Source organism: Dermacentor silvarum, chromosome 4, assembly GCF_013339745.2.
Source record: "Dermacentor silvarum isolate Dsil-2018 chromosome 4, BIME_Dsil_1.4, whole genome shotgun sequence".
Lineage (NCBI taxonomy): Eukaryota > Metazoa > Arthropoda > Arachnida > Ixodida > Ixodidae > Dermacentor > Dermacentor silvarum.
In genome coordinates, this window is record NC_051157.2 from 228,300,962 (window position 1) to 228,324,210 (window position 23,249).

A 23,249-nucleotide genomic window follows, 5' to 3' on the forward strand; every position below is an offset into this window, starting at 1 on the left:
CGCTGGCAGCAAGCGCATATATACGCCGCAGCAGCGGGCGAAGGTACGTGCGGTCTATCGCTTCAACGGAAACTGAGCGGCGAATGCACGGCGCATAAAGGTCAGAGCCGTGTGGAGATAAGAGACGGTGCGGACGAGCGCTGTTGTTGGCAGCGTAGAAGTGCCCCCCCCCCGCGCTCCCTCCGGCACTGGCTTCCCGCTTCCTTGCTTGCGCGTGGGTGATTGAGTGCGTTCGCTCTCTGTGATAGCGCGCGTCCCCGCACGCTTCCGCTCTGGCATACGGCGCGCGGCGAAGATTTTATCTATAGGGAACCTCACGGCGACGGTGACGGCAGAAATCCGGTAGAAGTGTCCATATAATTGCTATCGCAATAATAAATAACAATGTTTCTAATCCGTTTCCCGTAGCATCACGCATTCCACAGGGTTCTGTGCTAGGACCCCTCCTTTTTTTAATAATATATTAATGATCTACCACTTAATGTCTCTAGTCATACCCACGTATTTGCTGACGATTGTGTTGTCTACAGTACCATAACTAACATCAGTGCCCAAATATTGCTTCAGAACAACCTAAACAATATTCAAAATTGGTATGAAGACTGGCCAATGCTACTAAATCCTTCTAAATGCAAAGCTATGTCAATAACCAGCTGTCGAAATCTCCTCGGGTTCTCTTATGTACTATATAACAAGCCTATTAAACCACTTAAATCCTTCAAATACCTAGGCATCACTATTTCTCACGACCTTGACATGTTCGCATGTGAATAACGTTAAATCCTCTGCTAACAAAAAGCTCGGTGTTTTAAACGCCACTTACAATACGCTCCTCCCCACGTAAAACTACTAGCTTACAAATCGTTCATCAGGCCTAAACTTGAATACGCTGCTGCCATCTGGTGCCCGCATGAAATTTACCTCACTAACACTCTTAAAGCCGTACAGAATCGCGCTGCTAAGTTCATTCACTCAGTATATTCTTACGGCATCAGCATATCATCCTTAAAAGCAGACTCCGGTTTACCAACCGTTTCGTATCGCCATCGCATCGCCAGCCTATCTTTATTTCACAGATTTTTTTTTGCAGTCATCTCGCTCTCCCGCCATACATTTCACCACCAGCATGAAGATCACCTCGCACTGGTCATTCATTAAGTGTCGTCTTTTTTCCCTCGCGTAGTTGTAGACTGGAACGGTCTTCCTTATGATATCGCTGCCATCACCAGTTCATCTTCATTCACGGAAAAAGTGTCAACTATTCTCTCACCTTAACTAATATTGTTTTAACTATTGTTGTAATCCCACCCCTTATGTTATATCCCCGTGTGGCGTCTTTAAGGAAATGAAGAAAGAAACTACCGGCTGGACCTACCTTTAAGGGGGGACATGGGTTGTGGAGATTATGTCCTGCATCTTATGGCCAATTCTGATGAAAATAATCAGGCTTGCTTAGTTTTTCGTGCTGATTTCAAATATGCAATAATTTTTCTTGTAGGTCCATTTGTTCAGAAGATACACAAATCTGTCGCTCTATTGTTTCCGGAGACAATGAAAAAAAAAACTGCTCAGTAGAAAGTGAATATTATTTCATAGCTAGATACTATAATATGCAATAAATGCAATGCTGCAAAAAAGTTTTCAAATTAAATAATAATTAGCCATTCTGCAGGTGATCAAATTTATTTCCTTGTCCTATGGCTACCATAACAAAAGAAAATTAATAAAATAAAAACATACATGTGCAGAAATTTGAAATTCTGCTCTCAGCACTTTGTAATATGCAGATTAGGCTTTCTGCTAAGGAAAGAATTATTGCTCTAGCTGTTCTAGATCATGAGATATCACTCCGACAATCTGGTGAAGTCACCCAAAAACAAGTTTTGAGAAAAGTGAGAAAACATGCAAAACCTTTTTATTTGCAAATTTACAGCTGGAACAGCTCAGTAGGCACCAGACATGTAGTCCTGCTGACTTCCAGCCCCTGTGTGCCGCTTTTTCGGGGACTGGCGCAAGTTTTCTGTTGCTTTGCCCACGTTCAGTTCGGCGTAAAGTTCGCGAATCGACCGCGCGCAGTCGCTCGTCAGATTACGTGCCGCGCGATCGGCCGCGGGCGTCAGCTTCGCCTTCACGTAGCTCTGCCACGGTTTCGTGTGAAGAGCCCGACGGCTGATGTCCATCAACGAGAAAATGTCATTGAACGCGGTCTGTCGGTTGCCCGTTGCCTGCATGGCACGCGTAGCCAAAACGTTCACAGCAAAGGGGTTCATTCGCTCGGCACTATCAACGCGCGGCGAGCTCCACACCGAGTCTCTCCACAGTTTGCTCACATAAAATGCAGCTTCACAGCGAGTTCGTATTCCCGCTCGTCTCGGACGATTTCGAAAGCACCACTGCAGTTTTTGCACGTCGCAAACGTTAATAAAGTGTTCACTGCACTCAAATCCACAATCGTAAACGTAGTCCCATCAGCCGGGCGAAGTGCTTCGTCGGTACTGTCACCCACGAACTCGCGTTTCCTCTCCGTCGCTGGAGCGGAAGATAACGCCGATAGATTCGCTTTGGCTTTCGCCGCTTCCTCCTTCAGCTCTGAGGGTTGCCGGTAGATCGTATCTTGCCGCGAGTGAAGGTCGAAGGCTTGGCGGTAGACGGACTCTGAATCGCACCAGCCGCTGCGGCCGTTAGGCCTACCGTTGCTGCATCGACGATTTGGGCATCAAACGCTGAGGTTGTGGCGTCCTGGTCGTTTTGCGGCATCGAGCAAAACTTGCAGTTTTCGATGAGCGTCCGTCGCACTTTTTTAGCACCAAACTTGTGCCGCGTGCGAAATTTGCGCACCGTTTTCGACTACGCGGCACGCTTTCTCGCTGACACTGGGGCAAGATGGCGCGTCTCAATGCGCGTCTCCAAGCGCGCAGCAGACGATGACCATGCCGTTCCGCCAATTGGGAGGCAAGCTCAAGTCACGTGCGCCAAGTGCCGAATAGGAGAGCGTTTTAGTACCTTTTTTTGGCGCGCAGTTTTAAAGTGGCCAATAGCTGAATGGGGCCCGTTCTGGCGGGAATTTGAAGGCAAAAAGCGGCTCTTTCAAATGAGACCAAGATGTCCGCGCTAGCACACGTGGAAGAGCAGGCGCGCGTTTCGGAAAATGTGCCGTTTCAGCGTCAGTTTAGCCTGAAATTCAGCTAGTACATGTCGTGTAAGGCATCATTGCGGCTAAAATATTGACATTATCGGTATGAAATTAACAATATAGGTGCAATAATAGTTGTACATTCCAACAATGCAATTTAAAAAAATCGAGTTTTTTCGCGATTTTTTGTCGCCACAACCCGTGTCCCCCCTTAAACGGGCCGTTCAACACCTGTACCTGCTGGAATCAAGCTTTTTGGGAACTACTGCGCAGGGCAGTTTGTTGAAACAAAATCGACAAAGAAGGGGACGAAGCTCTCTCGTGCTTCGGACCAGGCGCAACAACAGCTTCCCACGGAGTTGTCTCACGGTTTATTCTTTATAAACACCTTTTTTCTATGCATCAGGAGGCTTGATTTCTTACAGATGGAAACCAGCGAAGCTGTGACTATAGTGGGTCTGCTATAGTGAATATTTCTGTAGTGAATTTATATATTATCATTATTGACTATATTGACCGTCTTTGGCATGTCCGTCAAAGAGCAAGGACACCGGTGTCTTATTTTTGCCCGGCGCAATGGCCAAGTAGTGCATTTGCTGCGCCAAGTCCACCCCATCGTCATAGACTAGCATATGAGCCACAGCGTTCATAGCCACGGCACACTGCACGGCATTGTCAGGATCCTGGAAGATGTGGTTAAACGAGTGTCTGTCCCATAGTGAATCCAAAGGGCAACTTCTGATAACAGTGCTAGTGCGATCTTCACATCGCGAGATAAAGGGGCACAATTATTGGTAGGACGTGCCGCCGCCGAGTATCGCAACACTTGTGAAAGAGGCGTCGGCAGTAGCGAAGGGTGTAACAATGGGCCATCCATCATCCGTTTTGACACCTGTGCTAAGGCCCAACTGGTGGGAAACCGCCACGCACATGGAGCAGAAAGTCGTTCTACGCGTTGTTTTATCCGCGGACGCTATACGCCAGAACCTATCCATATGCAGCTTTCCTGTCACAGAACAGATGCAAAAAGACGTTGATTCAAATTGGCTGGAAGTAGAAGGCGTTTGTGTATGCACACTCATAGACAGTACTCATCCTGCCCACTTATGTCCGCAGGGCACAACTGTTTGGGGTTTAGGATGCAGGTTTAGAGGAGCACAGTCACATGCCAGTACTGATGAAATCAAGAGTCTAATGAAATCTCGTCTGGTCAGAAAGAATAATGGCAAAAAACAAAACAGACGCCTACTGAGGGGAAAAATTTATTTTAAAAATGTCACAGTTTCGCCCTAAGGGCGAAGCGATGAATGCGATAGCAACACAGCAATGTCATACGAAGTAAGGTGAGCGGCTTTGGTAGCAATATGAATTGTAGTAAACATGAGCTGATTAAGTAAGCAGGTGTGCTGCGGCGTAAGTAGACCGACATAAAGAGAGACTCGATGACCACGAGAAGGCGCGTGTGAAACGGTGGTGTTGATGAGAAGCGCTTCCCGTGGGCAGCGCGTGCGAAGGGACACACCTGTAGCGCTGCACTGCCGACCCGGGCAGCATTGCATGTGTAGCGTGCGTTGGAAAATGTGGCCCGACTATTACTAACTGATTGAAGAAGCGTGGTGTGAGCGCGCACAAACAAACATGAATAGATCACACTGAATGACTGCAGACAACGACCGTCAAAACGCTGGCAGCGAGCGGATATATACGCCGCAGGAGCGGGCGAAGGTACGTGCGGTCTATCGCTTCAACGGAAACTGAGCGGCGAATGCGCATAAAGGTCAGAGCCGTGTGGAGATAAGAGACGGTGCGGTCGAGCGACGAGCGCGGTTGTTGGCAGAGTAGAAGTGTGCCCCCCCCCCCCCCCCCCCGATCCCTCCAGCGCTGGCTTCCCGCTTCCTTGCGTGCGCGTGGGAGCGATAAGAGACTGTGCGGGCGAGCGACGAGCGCGGTTGTTGGCAGAGAAGTGCCCCCCCCCCCCGCTCGCTCCCTCCGGCGCTGGCTTTCCGCTTCCTTGCTTGCGCGTGGGAGATTGAGTGCGTTCGCTCTCCGTGATAGCGCGCGTCCCCGCACGCTGCCTCTGGGGCATACGGCGCGCGGCGAAGATTTTATCTATACGGAACCTCACGGCGACGGCGACGGCAGAAATCCGGTTGAAGTGTCCATATAATTGCTATCGCAATAAAAGCAACGTTTCGGCCCCAACACGGGGGCCTTGTTCACTGAAGCCTTGTTCTGTGTGGGGACCAAAACATCAAGTTTTTAAATCGTATTTTCACCTCGGTCGGTGCCCGTTTTGTTTTTCCGCACCTGTCACTATATGCACATTGTGATGAAATGTATGTGTGAAAGCACAACCTGAGATATTCTTCAATGTTCATCTGAGGGGAGTGGGAGGTTGAAGAAGGGTAGGGGGCAGCAGGTGGCCATTGATCCTGTCAGTCCCAGAAGCTTGCAGTCAGGTACATGCAAAAAAGTTGAAAACATTTTTTTTTCCTATCTTGTTGCGATTTTTGGCAAAAAAGGTGCAGTATAATTGCCTAATAACATGGCTACCAATACAGATAGGGGTACTGTGAACAGTTAGGGCCTTCAGCAGAACTAGCAACATGACAAAAAACCGCTTTTAAGTTTTATGACAGTGCAACAGACCATAAAAAAGAAGGATGCGCAAACGATCTGTATGGAATTAAAAAAAGAATTTATTATCTGCAAAACTAAAGGATATCTGCAGTGCACCAGCTTCTCTGATTATTCTCTTCTTTGTCTTCTCCGGTCTTTTTCCTCTTCCTTAGATACTTTTTTACACATGTGGTGCCTTTTTGGTGCCTAGTAGGTTATTTACACCGCTTTTGCCACCTGTTTTAACTTTCTATTTCTTGGGGAAGTGTTTTTAGGGTTTCATAGCGCTATTTTCTTTTTATACAATTTTTGCATTATTTTTTTATCTTTGTAGCAATCTCCCTTTTTTTGAGCTACAATCTTTTTGTTGTTACGGCATTGTTTTCCATGTGGGCGTGATATTTATCTGAGTGTGTGGCTCGAGCGTCGCCTCGATGGGCAATGGTGTTGGTCAATTATCCAGATGATTAATGTTCTCTGCCACATGTGCTGTGGCTATGATAAGACATGATTACTAGCGTAACAAGACGGACTAAAGAAAGAACAGGGGACCACGCCAATTAAGAGGTTAACATAGGTAATTGAAGGTTTAATATTTAGAAAAGGTGGAAGGACAGGGCCCATTGTATTTGAAAGTGACATAGTTAAGGCAGAAAGTTAGGCTAGTTGGTAACAAGCATAATAAGACATGACTACTAGCGTAACAAGACAGGGGACTAAAGAAAGAACTAGTGCGGTCCCGTGTTCTTTCTAAGTCCTTGTCTTGCAACGCTAGAAATCATGTCTTACTATGCTCGTTGCCAACTAGCCCAACTTTCTGGCTATGAATGGTGAATTCATACATATGGCTTTTATTGTGTAATAAATTTAGTTGGAAGTAGCGCCCTATATTTCCTCATTTTTTCTGCTGTTCGTGATTTATTTGCGCTTACCTACATTAAAATGTCGCCATACAACTAGCACGGATACCGAGCCTAGTTTAATAAAAAGGAAATCTGGTCTATTTATTGTTATTCGGTAAGAAAATATTACAAAAAGTCGGGACTGTCCCCCTAAATTTGGGATGGTTGGCAACCTTATGCGGAACCCTTTTCCACTGATGTGCTTATACACAGATTCATAATAAGGTCTAATGCAGAAAAGGGAAACAGAGGGGATGCTGCATGCGTAATACTTTGAGCACTGAAGTGCCGGCATGTCTCTGGGATGGCCTTGGGCTCCTCCTAGCTAGAGTAGCACCTCCACTGCATTTCCGTGTGGCCTCAGTTATGTTTGGTTCGGTGTGTTATTCATCTCGAGGGCCATCACTCTTGGTAAGGAACTCCCACTAATACACAGACAAGCTTTTTTGGTCTCGCTCCGCGCAGTGTAGTGCAGTGCACACCGACCATATGGCTGCCGCTCTAGGCACCGTGCGCCATTAACGGTGTCTTCACGCAAACAGGGTTGAACACAAACTTTTTTTATTTTTTGCAAACAAATATTGCATGTAACTTGTGCTGCATAATGATCTTTGACATACTGATCACAATGATAAGCCTAATTGCCTACATCGCCCGGCATGCAGCAGAGCCCCTCATGCGTATAGAAATGTGTCACACGTGTTAAGTACGAAAAGGTGCAGTGCGGTAGCACCTGAGCCACAAATAATGCGTGAATCAAACCCCATGTGTCTGTTACAATATGCCACTTAGAAGGCCAATATTGCCAGGCAGACAAGTGGCTCTCAGCTTGCAAAACTTCCGAGTTGATTACTGCTCGCATGTTACAAACTGTGCTTGTGAGCATGAAGCAAAAACGCTCAGCCCTTCCACACCACTGCCGCATGGGTCTCATGCTAATTGCAGAATACTGAAGTGCCAATGTGGCATGCAATGACTGCGTTAAATCTAAAATGCAATTCAGAATTTCTTCTGTATATCAATAACTTGTGGAAGTGTATGGATGGGGTCAAGATTTATTCTCACTGCTCTAGGAACCCTTGAATGCCGTTCGCAGAACCCAGTTTGAGAATTCCGGCCTTGGAGAGTGTGTCATGATAAAACATGCAAGACGAATTCAAGGGGTTTCAAGGTTGATTAAGCTTATTGCTTTGAGAAACAATAAAAATATGATAGTGTTAAGCCCCATCCACTCTAGCAGAAAAATGCGTGCGGCTAAAAGCAGCTGCGGCAGTCACGTGACAGCATGGAAATCTCGCTTCTTCTCTTTTACTCTGCGTGTAGGTATCAGATGTCGCATGCTTTTTCTTTCGTCTGCCGACAGATCTGCGCTGTACTTACATTCTTCGTCCTTCAATTTTAACGTGAGTCATGTCTTATGAAGATGACGAGGTCATTGCCACTGATCATAATTGTGTTGGTGTGCTCCCTTCTGTTGCGGCTTCACTGTGTTCAAAAGACAAGGAGAATTTGGTACGGAGTGTTGCTTCCGTGTTCTTGTATTCAGGGTCCGTCTTGTCCTACAGAATCGAATATGGCACACTGTCTCCAAAAACCTTGACAATCGAAACAAGCGCAGACGCCAAACCAAGCCAACCAATACAAGGGAGAGCTGACACGAGCAGATAATAGTGTGAAACGAGTGGTCGGGCGGGTCCGCATGATAGCAGTTTCCGACGGGCACGTCACTGAAGGGGCCGCTCTCATTGGTCTTCGCTTGCAGCTCTCGTGCGATATGCCACAAAAAATCAGTCCAGGACTGATCCTTCCCGCAGCACGAAAAAGCTGCCACGAGACAGCTTCCGCGCCACGCGTTTTTTCCGCTAGTGTGGCTGGGGCATGCACGCGTGAGGAGTAGAGATTTGAAGGCACATATGATATGAAACGGGCAAATTCTTTGACGGGATGTGTGGCGGAAGGCTAACAGACATGCATATCTTGCGTTGTGTGGTCTAATCTGGGTTTATCAATGTTTTTGAAGTGTACAAACATATTACTCGAAAGAAGAAAAAATACGAAATGGAAACATGAAATGTATGCATACATTGAAATGTCCACTTATTGCTTCAAAAGTGCACACTTGCTACAGGTGCCCTTGGCACACTGCAAAAAGGAGGATTGAACAAGGTCACTCAACCTTGTAAGCGCTTGAAGGAGGAGCCTTCTCTGTTCGCAGGGGAGAGCACCTTCTTTGTGGAAGTGAACGAGACTTCGGCGATCTTGCGGCATGCCAGCCAACACTCCCTGGTGTTACTCGACGAACTAGGTAAGTGTCTGGCTGTGTTTAGCCATGGGATGAGCTTTGCTGCATTAAAGCGCCCGGGAAGGAAACCTTTCGGGTGGTTATTTATTTGAATACCTACATTCACCCGTTGCCATTACAGTAGGGGCTAGGGGCATTACGCAGGGATCAATACTGGGGCCTTTATTATTTATTACATATATTAATGATCTAGCCGATATACATAATTCTCCAGATCTGGTAATGTACGCTGACGACACAAATCTTTTCTTTTCTTCCCGCTCATTAACTGCCCTCCAAAGTATGGTTAAAGCTTATTTACTGAAGCTTCGTGATTGGTTATACGCAAATAAGCTTAGTTTAAATATAAATAAAACAAATTACATTCTCTTCAAGCCGATCAATACCGTGGAACGTTATTCTATACAGATTTATTATGATAACACAAAAATTAGCCAGGTTTCTTCTCAAAAATTTCTCGGCGTGTGGTTTAATGAAAATCTTTCTTGGTCTGTACATATCTCAAAACTTGCTTCCGAACTGAGTAAAATTGTTGGTCTGCTTTTTAGGATTTCTAAACTCTTGCCTGTTTGGTTAAAGGTGTCAATGTATAACGCACTGTTCTTTTCAAAACTATCATATTGTAATCTTGTATGGAGTACGACTACGTCTTCAAACTACCATAAACTACTGCTGCTACAAAAAAGACCTTTGCGGGCTGTTGAGGGCTATTATGGTCCACCACAAAATTTACGTACACAACCCTTGTTTGTTAAACATCGCATACTACAAGCTGACCAAGTCTATTATCTACGGCTGTTGCAAAACATTCATCGAAACCGCTTGTACTCTGTAACTGACAGGATCATAAATTACAACTTTCGTAAGGTAAAATTACAAGTTCCACGAACATGCACGAATTATGGTAGACAAAAGCTAAATTTTCAAGTACCCACAGCCCTCAACAAGTTTTCCTTTACTGATGATTTCTTTTTATCTGAAAATGTGTTTAAGAAAAACACGAAACGACGTTTGATTGAAGGCCAAATTGAAATCTAAAAAAAAAAATGTAATCCACCGTTTTCTTATATGTACTTTTTTTTTCTATCTATCTTTGTTGCGGACAAGTACAGGGTGTCTACCAACCGGTAAAACCGGGAAAACAGGGAATTCTCAGGGATTTTGAATATTCTGGAAAAACTCAGGGAAAACTCAGGGAATTTGTGCCTCTATTAGGGAAAATTACTCTAGGGATGGGCGAATATAGGGTATTGTCGAATATTTCATTGAATAATTCTATGTTCGTTATTCGCTTCGATTCGAATTCATGGATTCAATATTTTCGAATTATTCAGCGGTCCCGAATAGGCAGCCAAAAGCCACGGACGGTCGGTGCAAATCTCGGAGGCTTTGCTTCACGTCATGGCTACCATACATCAACCATAAATCTCGAAGGCTATATGTTCAAACGTATAGCTTCACTGGCTTTACTCAACAATAGAACAATAACAAAACATAGACGTTTCGCCACCTATGCGGGTGGCATCGTCAGTACACAAATGGCGTCCCATGAAAGAGTACATCAACTTATATCTTGCCGTAAACATCCGGCAAAGGACCACGATTACTGTTGCATGCATTTTGATTATGACGGATGAACCATGATTCGATGAATTTCCTTGGGCCCCATCGTTGTTCCCGTGCCAGCGTCGTCACATTATCGAAATCGAACACGTGTCCTTTCGTCAGGCAGTGATCGACTAATTCCGTCTTGGCACGTGTTGAATGTGTGGCTTTGGTGACGTCCCTGACGTGTTCCTTGATGCGAGTATGACGTCGTCGCCCGGTCTCACCGATGTAGCAGGCATCACAGTCCGTGCAGTTAACTTTGTACACAACTCCGCTTTGTTCGTCGGAGGGGGTGCGGTCCTTTGGTTTTGGGAACACGTTAGCCAATGTGCGCATGGGTTTAAACACAGTCCTAACGCCCAGAGGTCGCAAGGCCCTACGCACAGCTTCTGACACGCCGCAGACATACGGGATGCACACAACAGATTTTTCCTTATTAGCCCTGCTCTCGCGAGGTCTTTGCATGCGGCGCCGCGTGTCATCGACAAACCGCTGAGGGTAGCTCCGTTTATTCAGGACAGTGGCAACATTAGCTTCTTCATGCTTCCTCAGGGTCTGTGTCGACGACAGCGCGTCGAAACGTGACAGAAGTGTACGGGCAACAGCATATTTGTGCTCCGCAGGGTGGTGCGAGTCAAAACTCAGCACATTGCCACTGTCGCAAGGTTTGCGGTATACGGATGTCGCCAATGAACCGCCCTCGTTCCGACGCACCAGCACATCTAGAAACGCCAAAGTGTCACCATCTTCCATTTCACACGTGAATTGAATGGCAGGATGAACACTATTGAGTGCATCATGCATAGCCTGCAGATTGTGCTTTTCTACAATGACGAAAGTGTCATCTACATAACGGCAGTACATTTTCACAGGGAAGGGCAAGGTGGACAGGCATATAGTTTCCACGTGTTCCATCAAAAGATCTGCCACGATTACCGACACAGGGCTGCCCATCGGGACACCTTCTATTTGGTGGTAGACAGTTCCGCCAAAAGTGAAATATGTTTGCTTTAAGCAAAACCTCAGTAAAATCATGATATCATCTACAGTCAGCGAAGTTCGACTTATCAAAGTACAATCATCTTGTAGGCGTTTCTCGATTACATCGGTAGCCAGTTTTATCGGCACATTGGTGAATAAAGACGTGACATCAAAAGACGCCATAACATCCGCGTCACCCAGTTGCTGCTGACGTATCGCGGTGACAAATTCTTTGGAATTCTTAACCGTGAACGTATTATCCTCCGCAAGAGGATTTAAGATTTCAACTAAGAACTTTGACAAGTTGTATGTTGGAGATCCAACAAAAGATACAATAGGTCTCAGGGGGCAGCCATCTTTGTGAACTTTTGGCAGTCCGTACGCTCTCGGCGTTGCCCCGTCAGACGAGAAGAGACGGCGGTATAAGGACTGGTCCACCATTCCTTTTGTTTTTAGCCTACGCAAGTAGTCCACTAATTGTCTTTCAGTACTTAAAGTAGGATCGTGCTGCATCTTTTCAAAGTGCAAAGGATCATCCAAAATTTCTTGCATTTTTCCTTCATAGTCCTTTCGGTCCATGACAACAATGCCTTTACCCTTATCGGCTTCCAGGACCACGACAGAAGGGTCGGACCTCAGATCCTCAAGTGCAGCCCGTTCACTACTAGTAAGATTCGAACGAGGCGTTCTGGAATTAGCCAATATGTTCACAATGCGGCTACGAGCAAGGGCTACAGCCGCAGTATCTTTCATGTGACGGAAGCATTCCTCCGTTTCTACAATAATGTCACGTTTTGGAATCACCCGCGGTGCTACAGCAAAGTTCATCCCTCTTGAAAGAACACTCACATGGTCCAGGGACAGCTGTTTCCGAGACAGGTTTTGTATGCTGGTGGCCTCAGTGTGTCGTTGCGGAAGACTGGGTAGCAAAACGGACAGTTTCTTGTCATGGGCATGCGTGCATTTCTCTCGTTCAAGAGTTTCCGCCCTTGCTCTTGCTTCGAGAACCTCACTGAAGTCGGCAGCGCGTAGTTTCATGCGGAGATATGCCTCGGATGCATAAACTTTACGTCTTGCCTGGATGATTAGCTGCTTGTTCTCCTGAATTCGGGCCTTTAAGGAACCCCTGCTGAAGTCTCTTGCGAGCTTGCGTCCGTAGGGTGTGTCGACCAGTGGCCGGCAGTGCAGGCTTTTGGGAACCACGTTGTTATTGAGGCACTTGTAGTTGAAACGTAGGTGGCAGTCCTGACGGACAATTTTCGTCGCGTAGCCGATGTATTCCCTCAAGGGGCCAAGTAGAGCACATCCGTAACGATATCGGATACGTGAAAAAATGTTCCAGAAGCCAGGGGAATTCATATTCAAACGTATAGCTTCACTGGCTTTACTCAACAATAGAACAATAACAAAACATAGACGTTTCGCCACCTATGCGGGTGGCATCGTCAGTACACAAATGGCGTCCCATGAAAGAGTACATCAACTTATATCTTGCCGTAAACATCCGGCAAAGGACCACGATTACTGTTGCATGCATTTTGATTATGACGGATGAACCATGATTCGATGAATTTCCTTGGGCCCCATCGTTGTTCCCGTGCCAGCGTCGTCACATTATCGAAATCGAACACGTGTCCTTTCGTCAGGCAGTGATCGACTAATTCCGTCTTGGCACGTGTTGAATGTGTGGCTTTGGTGACGTCCCTGACGTGTTCCTTGATGCGAGTATGACGTCGTCGCCCGGTCTCACCGATGTAGCAGGCATCACAGTCCGTGCAGTTAACTTTGTACACAACTCCGCTTTGTTCGTCGGAGGGGGTGCGGTCATTTGGTTTTGGGAACACGTTAACCAATGTGCGCATGGGTTTAAACACAGTCCTAACGCCCAGAGGTCGCAAGGCCCTACGCACAGCTTCTGACACGCCGCAGACATACGGGATGCACACAACAGATTTTTCCTTATTAGCCCTGCTCTCGCGAGGTCTTTGCATGCGGCGCCGCGTGTCATCGACAAACCGCTGAGGGTAGCTCCGTTTATTCAGGACAGGGGCAAAATTAGCTTCTTCATGCTTCCTCAGGGTCTGTGTCGACGACAGCGCGTCGCAACGTGACAGAAGTGTACGGGCAACAGCATATTTGTGCTCCGCAGGGTGGTGCGAGTCAAAACTCAGCACATTGCCACTGTCGCAAGGTTTGCGGTATACGGATGTCGCCAATGAACCGCCCTCGTTCCGACGCACCAGCACATCTAGAAACGCCAAAGTGTCACCATCTTCCATTTCACACGTGAATTGAATGGCAGGATGAACACTATTGAGTGCATCATGCATAGCCTGCAGATTGTGCTTTTCTACAATGACGAAAGTGTCATCTACATAACGGCAGTACATTTTCACAGGGCATATAGTTATTAACTATATGCCTGTCCACCTTGCCCTTCCCTGTGAAAATGTACTGCCGTTATGTAGATGACACTTTCGTCATTGTAGAAAAGCACAATCTGCAGGCTATGCATGATGCACTCAATAGTGTTCATCCTGCCATTCAATTCACGTGTGAAATGGAAGATGGTGACACTTTGGCGTTTCTAGATGTGCTGGTGCGTCGGAACGAGGGCGGTTCATTGGCGACATCCGTATACCGCAAACCTTGCGACAGTGGCAATGTGCTGAGTTTTGACTCGCACCACCCTGCGGAGCACAAATATGCTGTTGCCCGTACACTTCTGTCACGTTGCGACGCGCTGTCGTCGACACAGACCCTGAGGAAGCATGAAGAAGCTAATTTTGCCACTGTCCTGAATAAACGGAGCTACCCTCAGCGGTTTGTCGATGACACGCGGCGCCGCATGCAAAGACCTCGCGAGAGCAGGGCTAATAAGGAAAAATCTGTTGTGTGCATCCCGTATGTCTGCGGCGTGTCAGAAGCTGTGCGTAGGGCCTTGCGACCTCTGGGCGTTAGGACTGTGTTTAAACCCATGCGCACATTGGCTAACGTGTTCCCAAAACCAAAGGACCGCACCCCCTCCGACGAACAAAGCGGAGTTGTGTACAAAGTTAACTGCACGGACTGTGATGCCTGCTACATCGGTGAGACCGGGCGACGACGTCATACTCGCATCAAGGAACACGTCAGGGACGTCACCAAAGCCACACATTCAACACGTGCCAAGACGGAATTAGTCGATAATGTGACGACGCTGGCACGGGAACAACGATGGGGCCCAAGGAAATTCATCGAATCATGGTTCATCCGTCATAATCAAAATGCATGCAACAGTAATCGTGGTCCTTTGCCGGATGTTTACGGCAAGATATAAGTTGATGTACTCTTTCATGGGACGCCATTTGTGTACTGACGATGCCACCCGCATAGGTGGCGAAACGTCTATGTTTTGTTATTGTTCTATTGTTGAGTAAAGCCAGTGAAGCTATACGTTTGAATATGAATTCCCCTGGCTTCTGGAACATTTTTTCAAGGCTATATGTTTTTGCATTAAAGAGCCTGAAATGTGCGACGCAGAAGAGCAGAAACGGCGCTAGCGCACAACCGAAACGAAGCGGCGGAGTCCGCATGGCCATAGTCAGCAGCGGAAATCGTGCGTGAATGACAGCAACGACGCAACGCTTCGTGCCTATTTGTGCCTTTATTGCGTTTACCGCCGCGCATAACAACGCGTTGGCCGCGGGATTTCATAGTCGCCACCCATCATCGCGTCGATAGCTGCCGCGGTTTCTTTCGCAGCGGTTTCGTTTAGTTTCGTGTTGACTCAATGCGCACGTCGGCCGCGTGCCTAAAGAGCTGCCTAGTGGCCAGTGGCGCAACGACGGGGGGGGGGGGGGGGATTCGGGGGTTGCAACCCCCCCCCCTCTGAGGCCGACTTAACCCCCCCTTTTGTTTAACCCCTTTTCTTTCCTTACGCATTTGAGTGCTGCAACTAAGATGTAAGACGCGCAATCGTCTGCACACTTGCAAAAAGCGCATTTTTTTGACAAATAATTACCCGTGAAGAAATCGAAATTAGTGCTGTTTAGATGGTATTGACAAGCTGTCAACCCCCCCCCCCCCCCTGGCAGAGATACTGGGTGCGCTACTGCTAGTGGCCATCCATGATCGCATAGATAGCGACCGCGATTTCGTCTGAAGTTGTTGCAGGGAACGGTAGTTTCGTTCTGACTCGGTGCATGCGTCGGCCGGGTATGGTCACACTAGCGGCAAGTTTCCGCGCGTCAGCGCCTTGCCGCGAAGTCCACCGTGGCTATCGCGTCTCGCCGCGCGGCAGCGCGATATGATCTCGCGCGCTCTGGGAACGCGGAATCACCGTGAGCGAAAAGGGTGCGATCATACAGCGTCCAGAAATCCCTCGATAGAACCGCGAGAGACGACAATCGTCGATTGATAACCCGGCGCGGAGCGGCGGAGGTCCGGTTGCCATTGGCTCCGTGACGTCACCCTCGTCGCTCTCGGCACCCTCGGCAAGCCGTAAAAGCCCCCGATTCCTGCCGCTTTTGCCGCGCGCGTCATGATGCGTTGCCGCTCGCGGCATGACGCGGGCGTTTTTGCCGCTATCGTGGGCAAAGTCGCCGTTCATAATCGTGTCGATAGCGACCGCGGTTGCGACAAGCAGTTGTTTCGGTTTGACTCGGGGCAAAGCTGTCGAGGATGAAGTGCACCGGCTACATCACAATGGACGTGCGATACGTTGGCTGTGAGCTTACTGGCGAAAAAATTATCGGGATGTGCGCGCGGTAGTGCAAAGCGTGTCGGAAATGATGGCGCGCGCCGCAGACGTGCTGCGAAGGAAGTCGCGAGGCCTCAATCGCCGCTGCGAGAGCTAATCAGTCACGAGATGACGAGAATTGCAGCTTCCGCACTGCTTTTGTGCTAAATAGCGAAAGGATTTGCTCATACATTATACTAATAAAATCGTGCTGACGTAGTAAGCATTTGCTTATTGTTTTCGGCATACCCTGATAATTCGGACATTTTTTTTTTCAATCCCGTGAAATTCGAATTAACTAGGTTTTACTGTAATATGTAATATATACTGTTCAAACTATTCGATTCGAAATTATTTGACCAAATCAATACTCGCTTCGAACTCAAATCCACTAATCGCCCGTCCCTAAATTAGCTGTAATTTAATTGAAAGGGAACGAAAGCTGTGGTAATGGAGGGAGGGAGGGGAGGTGACGTTTAGCTGCGCCCCCAAATGCGTATTTATATAAAAATGTGGTGAGGCGAGAAGGTGGTAAAGACTTCGGACGCTGCTCGACAAGTGTCCCGTTCGGATCTCGTCGAAAACTTCGGAGCCGCCCCCAGAGGCACAGGCAACAGTCACCAGCGCCGTGCGCGTTCGGTGCGAACGCGGGCAAAACGCCGACGGCGTCGACAACAGTTCGGCGCATTGCTGGTGCTGCTGCATGTCTAAGTTTATACAGCTGATCAATAAAACTACTATCCTTACTCCGTAAAGCTCTCTACTAATTTGCTATCGCAATTGATGCTTCGCATTTTTTTAACATGCTTACTAAAGAGTGACAGCATCAGGCAACATGGTGTCAGCCCATCTTGATGTAAAAGAAAGTTCCGTTTCACTCAGGGAATTTAGCAAAATCACTCAGGGAAAACCTGGAAAACTCAGGGAATCTGAAAATGTCAACTTGGTAGACACCCTGAAGTAGTACAGTCGCATATTTCTTGTCTTAATTCACCAGTCATGTATGCATTGTGTTTGTACGTGTATGACTTTGTATGCTTGAGTATTACCTTGCACATGATTGTCTTTTTCCCTAATTAAGTTTCACTGTGCGCATTGTAGCATTGTTTTTGACATATTTGTGGCACCTTATATGTACATTTTCTTTTTTTCTTTTTTTACTGCCAACTGTATGGGTACCGGGGCCTCGTCAGGCCTTACCGCCTTTTGTCCCGGTCCCCTCTTTTCTTTGAAAAGAAGAATAAACTTCACTTCACGTTGCAATTGGGCATAGAGTGTGCCAGCAGCATGGAAAATAAGACTTTGGGTTTTATATCTGCTTTAAAGTTCATAATTCTTCAGATGTACATCTCATGTCATCTCATTGCTGCCCATGCCTTGGCTGTCAGCTCGCATCTTGCACATGGAACGGTAGTTGTGCACCTGCCGAGGCAGCCATTTTTGTTAAGAAATTCCATCTTGTATTAGTCCTCGAAGCACCTGTGAAACTGATGTACATAAACTAAGGGCATCTTCAAGCACACCGCAGAGCTGTGAGCTGGAAAGCACATCTGTACACGAAGACATCGATATAAAGTAGCAATACTGATAGCAACACACCAAACATTTATTAGTTGCACATGAAGCCCACTTTTGCAGAACTGCCATTGACTGCTGCTGCTTGCTTCCTTATGCAGTGTAGACCACTTATAACGTAAGTCGCCGGAGTCGCGATTATCTGCACTATAAGCAGTACCGCACTATAACCAAAACAACAATTTTCAAGCCCTGCACATATGCAAAACATTTAGACCAAGAATGTAGACACGCTTGTACTATCGCGCGCACATCGCGATGTAACCGGTGCTCTTCAAGCTCGACAGCTTTGCACCGAGTCAAAACGAAACAACTGTTTGCCACAACCGCTGCGGAAAATACCGTGTCTGCTATTGACGCGATTATGAACGGCGACTTTCGGTGCTTAAGGCACGCGCCCGGCGCACGCACCGAGTCTGGACGAATTAACTACCATTGTCTGCAACACCTGCAGTGGAAACCGCGGTCGCTATCTATGCGATCATCGATGGCGACTACGCAGTTCTTTAGGCACGCGGCCAACACGCGTACCAAGTAAAAACGAAACTACTGTTCGCCGCAACCGCTGCGGAGAAAACCGCGGCTGCTATCAACGCGATCATGGATGACGACTACGCATTTACGAAAGCCCGTGGCCAACACGGTGTTATGCGCTGCGGTACACACAAGAATACAGGCTTTAAAGACACAAATAGGCTCGAAGCATTCCGGCGTTGCTGTCATTCACGTACGATTTCAACTGATGGCTGTGGCGATGCAGACTCCGCCGCTTCGTTTCAGTTGGACGCTAGCGCCTTTCTTGCTCTTGTGCGTCGCACATTTGCGGCGCTCCTCACTCACTGAGCTCCGAAAGTAGTCCGAATTAACCGATGTGTGGCCGAATAAGTCCGAGTTAACGAGAGTTTAATTGCATTGAATAATGCATACGCCGGCCGGGAGCACGCACCTTGTTGAGAAGTGTGCTCGCTGCCGCCCTCGTCGGCGAGATTTTCCCGCGGAAGCTGCATTATAACCGGTATTTCGTCTCACGCGGCTGCACTGTAAGCGGTATGCGTATACATGGTGTTCTGTGGGAGGGTAAACGGGAGTCGGAAAAGGCCGCATTGTAGCCAGTTCTGCCATATAAACGGTTACGTTATAAGTGATCTATACTGTATTATAAATACGTGTTAGAAGGAAACTGCACAGCGAATCTTTTATGATGATTCTTATTAGTATGGTGAGTTGTTTTAGTCAAATATAGCTATGTTATTAATGCGTAAAAGGAAGAGTTAGGTGCGCATTTTGCATGAAAATGTTTGCTAATACTTTCACCGTTCTCTGAAACAGGCACCCAGAAAACGCATTGCTCATGGCTGTTAACACGACAGCGCGTCACGTATAGTATGTATATACTTCACGAATACCATAACAGCAATCACCTGAAAGAGTAGTTTCGTGGTTAAGATCGAGAGCCTATCAATTGCACGCGAGAAAATGTTTCATAGTAACCCTTAGTTGCCTTTATCGACATCATGACACAGCCATTACGCAACTAAATCTACCGACTGTGGTTATAGCGAGGCACGCATTATTCGCTAAACCCATCAGTTCACTACAACTTCGAATTGAAACCATGAAGCAGTCTTTAAGCGCCAATTGCAATGGCTAAGGTATACTCGAGGCTATACAGCGCAGCTTAGGCTGCGCTGAACAAGGAAATTCAAACGCCTTCTGCCTCACCATGTCTCGATCTTGCGTTGTCTAACTACACAAACTGAGAACTATTCGCTTTGTGAGTACATAAAAGAGAACCTCACATACCCGCCTCGTAGAGAAGATAGATACCACAAGCCTCAAATGAATTCACTTGATTTTTGGCCTCCACAGGGGAATAATGATATCTTCAATAAGCCTTATACTGCTAATGAATGATGCTTCGGCTTCTTTCTAGCTACAGCCATACAGTCCAAAAGGCATATTTCACTAAATATTTGGGCCGAGCATCCTGTGTCAGTTCGCCAAACAAGATTCGTGATGTCTGTTCCTCAAGAAACAAGCAGCAGTAAATTGCACAAGTGAGTTGAACATGTAGCACGGAACAGTCAGTAAATATTGGTACATTCTTTTTCATATTCTGCAAATAGCTGTAACCCTCAATTAGCTTTACTTCAAATTACTGCCACTTGAAATTAACCGGTGAAGAACAGCCTAATTTTGAGAAGCAATTAAAGGAACAAGTGGTGCTAGCTGAATCTAAACTGCACTGTCAGGTCCTCGTATTACTGCCGAGCGTTTCTGTGAAGAAATGAAAAATTAGATATTGCTACACGCGTGTGGTATTTGGTTGTTTGAACGAGGCGCGCGGGCGCCTAGACGCAGAAGACGAACTGCTGTGGGCTCTCGAGCTATCGGCTGATCTGGCCAGCGCTGCAGCTATCATTTGTAAATATACTTGTAAATAGTCTCCTGTACTTAATCCTTCGTTCGCGTAACATTTTGGTGGAGCGTGCCGTTCCCCGTCCTCGCCACGGAGCTCCGCAGCGGCCGCACCGTCCAGCTTTCCGCCATGGCTCCCGGTGACACCTCGTCTGCTGCTGCTACTGCACCTCCAACCACAACGTACGTCACGGTGGCCACTCCCCGCGATCCTGGCATATTCTCCGGCCAAGATAATGTCGACGTTGATGACTGGCTCCGCATGTATGAGCTTGTTAGCCGCAACAACCACTGGGACCCTACCATATTGCTAGCTAATGTCCTCTTCTACTTGGGCGGAACACCATGGGGGAGCTACTCGTCATAAGCAAACACGTTTTAATGGGTTAAAATCAAGATAAACGTAGCAGTCATAAGTAGCAGACATATTGACATGCTCGTTGCACCACTGCAGGTATGGTATCCTAACTGGATTATTATGTGCTGTGTTTATGCATTTATGCTTTTATAAGTCATGTGCTATATATGCTTTATTAGTCCCTCAAACTGCAAAGTTGATATCCGCGCATGAAAAACACGCAATGGGCTTGTCTGAGCTCCTTCGACTGGCACTGCAGCGTTGCCCTTGAGAAATAGCCGTTGACAAATAAATTGTCGTCTAGGATATGAGCTCTTTGAATAAGTTTGCGCGCATGAAGACGTAAAATGTATTTGAGATGACCGTCATAAGCATACAAGCACAGGGAACAACAGCGAACAAACGGAACCACTGCAGAAGGCGCCCCGACAGCGCAGACGGCAGCAGACGGCAGGCACGAGTTCGAGCCCTGACTTCGCGAGCGGCGCTCGCAGTGCCCCTGTAGGTCGTTCTCAGGGCTAATGTCGAGGTTTAAACTTGGTTGTAGCTAGGCCTATACTCGTGTACGTCATCTGTGCTAGTACTGGAAACAGTCACACCAGCTGTGGCGGCAGCAATAGCGCGGCGGTGACGTGATGGCGCGGTGCACCTTTCCTGTACTACCGCAGCCTTTCCAGTACTAGCACAGGTGACGTACACAAGTATAGGCCTAGCTACAACCAAGTTTAAACCTCAACATAGCCAAGTTCAACCTAGCTACAGTGTAGACCGCTTATAACGTAAGTCGCGGGAGTCGCGAATATCTGCACTATAAGCGGTACCGCACTATAACCAAAGCAACAATTTTCAAGGCCCGCACATATGCAAAACATGTGCACCGAGCCGCCACGCGTATGCGACAGTCGAGGAATGCGGCTAGAACGTTTGCATTCAATTTACAGTCGAATCTCGTTAATTCGAACCAAATCACGCGGCGGCACCTCCGACCGACATTGCTCTGGCACCGCCATAGAGTAAAAGCTTAGGGGAGACCCCTCAATGTCGCGCGCGAACGAAACAAAAAAAAGAAAAAAACGCAGCGGAAATTTCACCCTCTCTCAAATGCCAAAGTCGCCGATTCTGCGTTGCGCCAGAACATGCGTGTACGTGCTGTCTCAGCCACGCTACGGTGGCCAGGTGTGTGAACCCTTCTTTCTCCTTTATGCTTCCTCTACTTTCTAGTCACATGTTGACCTTGCACGCTGCGGCTGCGGTGCAGAGGGAAGCAGCAGCGCTGTCCCAGGCCGGCCAACAAAACTGCCCACGCCGGCAAATGCCCGCTTCTCGATAACGGCAGAAAACGAAACTTCGGGGAGCTGGCGCCGGGCCAGCTGGAGCGGCGACACCTGCACGGCGGCGGTTGCGCACGGTGACAGTCGAAAGTGAGGGAGCTACGAGGGAGGGCGAGGGGAGCCACCGAAGCGGCAGAGTTGCCGAGGTGAAATCTGCTTCCCTGCCGCCCTCCTCCCTCACCTTCCACGGTCTCCGCGTGCGCCCTTCGCCGTGCTGTGCCAGCGCCGCCCGCTCCCTGAAGTTTCGTTTACTGCCGTTATCGTGAAGTGAGCATTGGATGGCGTTGGCAGTTTCGTGGCCTTCGCTCGCTATGCGCGCCGTGATATTTAACGACTTGGACTCAGGATTCTGGTTTCAGTCTCACTGGCTGTTCCTTCGCACCACGTGCCCTTCTCCTCCACTTCGTCTCTCTTTCTTCCTCGAGCACTCCTTGGGGCGTCTGTTTGAGGGAAGCATTCGCCGTCTCCGCTGACTTCCGTACTCCCAGGCAGCCGCACTGTAACTGGTATTTCGTTTCCCGCAACTGCACTATAAGCGATACGTGTATACATGGACTGCTATGGGAAAATTAACGGGAGTCTGAAGACCGCACTATATCCGGTCCTGCACTATAAGCGGTTATGTTATAAGGGGTCTATACTCAACCAAGAGACACAAGACGGCCAGCTTCGTTGTGTCTTGAGCTTTGCGTGACCTAGAGCAAGCTTTCGCCTTTTTTTTTATGTTTATTTATATATGCTATTTTTGTTTACAATGCTGCTGCTCTCGATCGAGAGCATAACAGGTAATAGTATCAGGGAAAAAATATGTATATACAGTGGAATCTCGTTGATACGATCTTCGCAGGAACCGGAAAATAAAGCGCATCGTCCAAAATATTGCTACGAGAGACACATTCTGCCAGGGGCAGATGACAAAGAAGACGGTTCTGTCGGGTGCTGGTGGCTGTCCACCATCTTGGCTACTGTGTCTGTGTAGTGTAAATACAGTGTAAATAGTCCCGCCTTGTGTCGTTTTACGTAACATCTTTTTGGTGGACGTGCTGGCTAGTTCCCTGTTTCGATCACGGAGCTCCACAACGGCCGCCTCATCACGCTTCCGACCATGTCAGTCGGTGCAGGCTCAACGTCTTCACCCGCTGCCCCTGCCGTGGCTCCCACCTACATCGTTCTGCCTCCTGCTCATGATCCTGGCGTATTTTCCGGCCAGGATGGGGTTGACGTCAACAAAGGGCTCAACCTTTATGAACGGATCAGCGCCAGCTACAGGTGGGACCCGACCCTTATGCTCGCCAACTTGCT

General features: G+C 47.7%; 1 protein-coding gene across 1 annotated transcript in view; it reads left to right on the forward strand.

The window, feature by feature from the left end:
• LOC119451027 (DNA mismatch repair protein Msh6) overlaps nt 1–23,249 on the forward strand; it is a 383,914-nt gene that overhangs the window by 335,949 nt on the left and 24,716 nt on the right. The window contains exon 28 of the mRNA XM_037714459.2: nt 8,870–8,959. Coding sequence (XP_037570387.1) covers nt 8,870–8,959 — 90 coding nt within the window. The remainder of the gene's footprint in view (nt 1–8,869; nt 8,960–23,249) is intronic.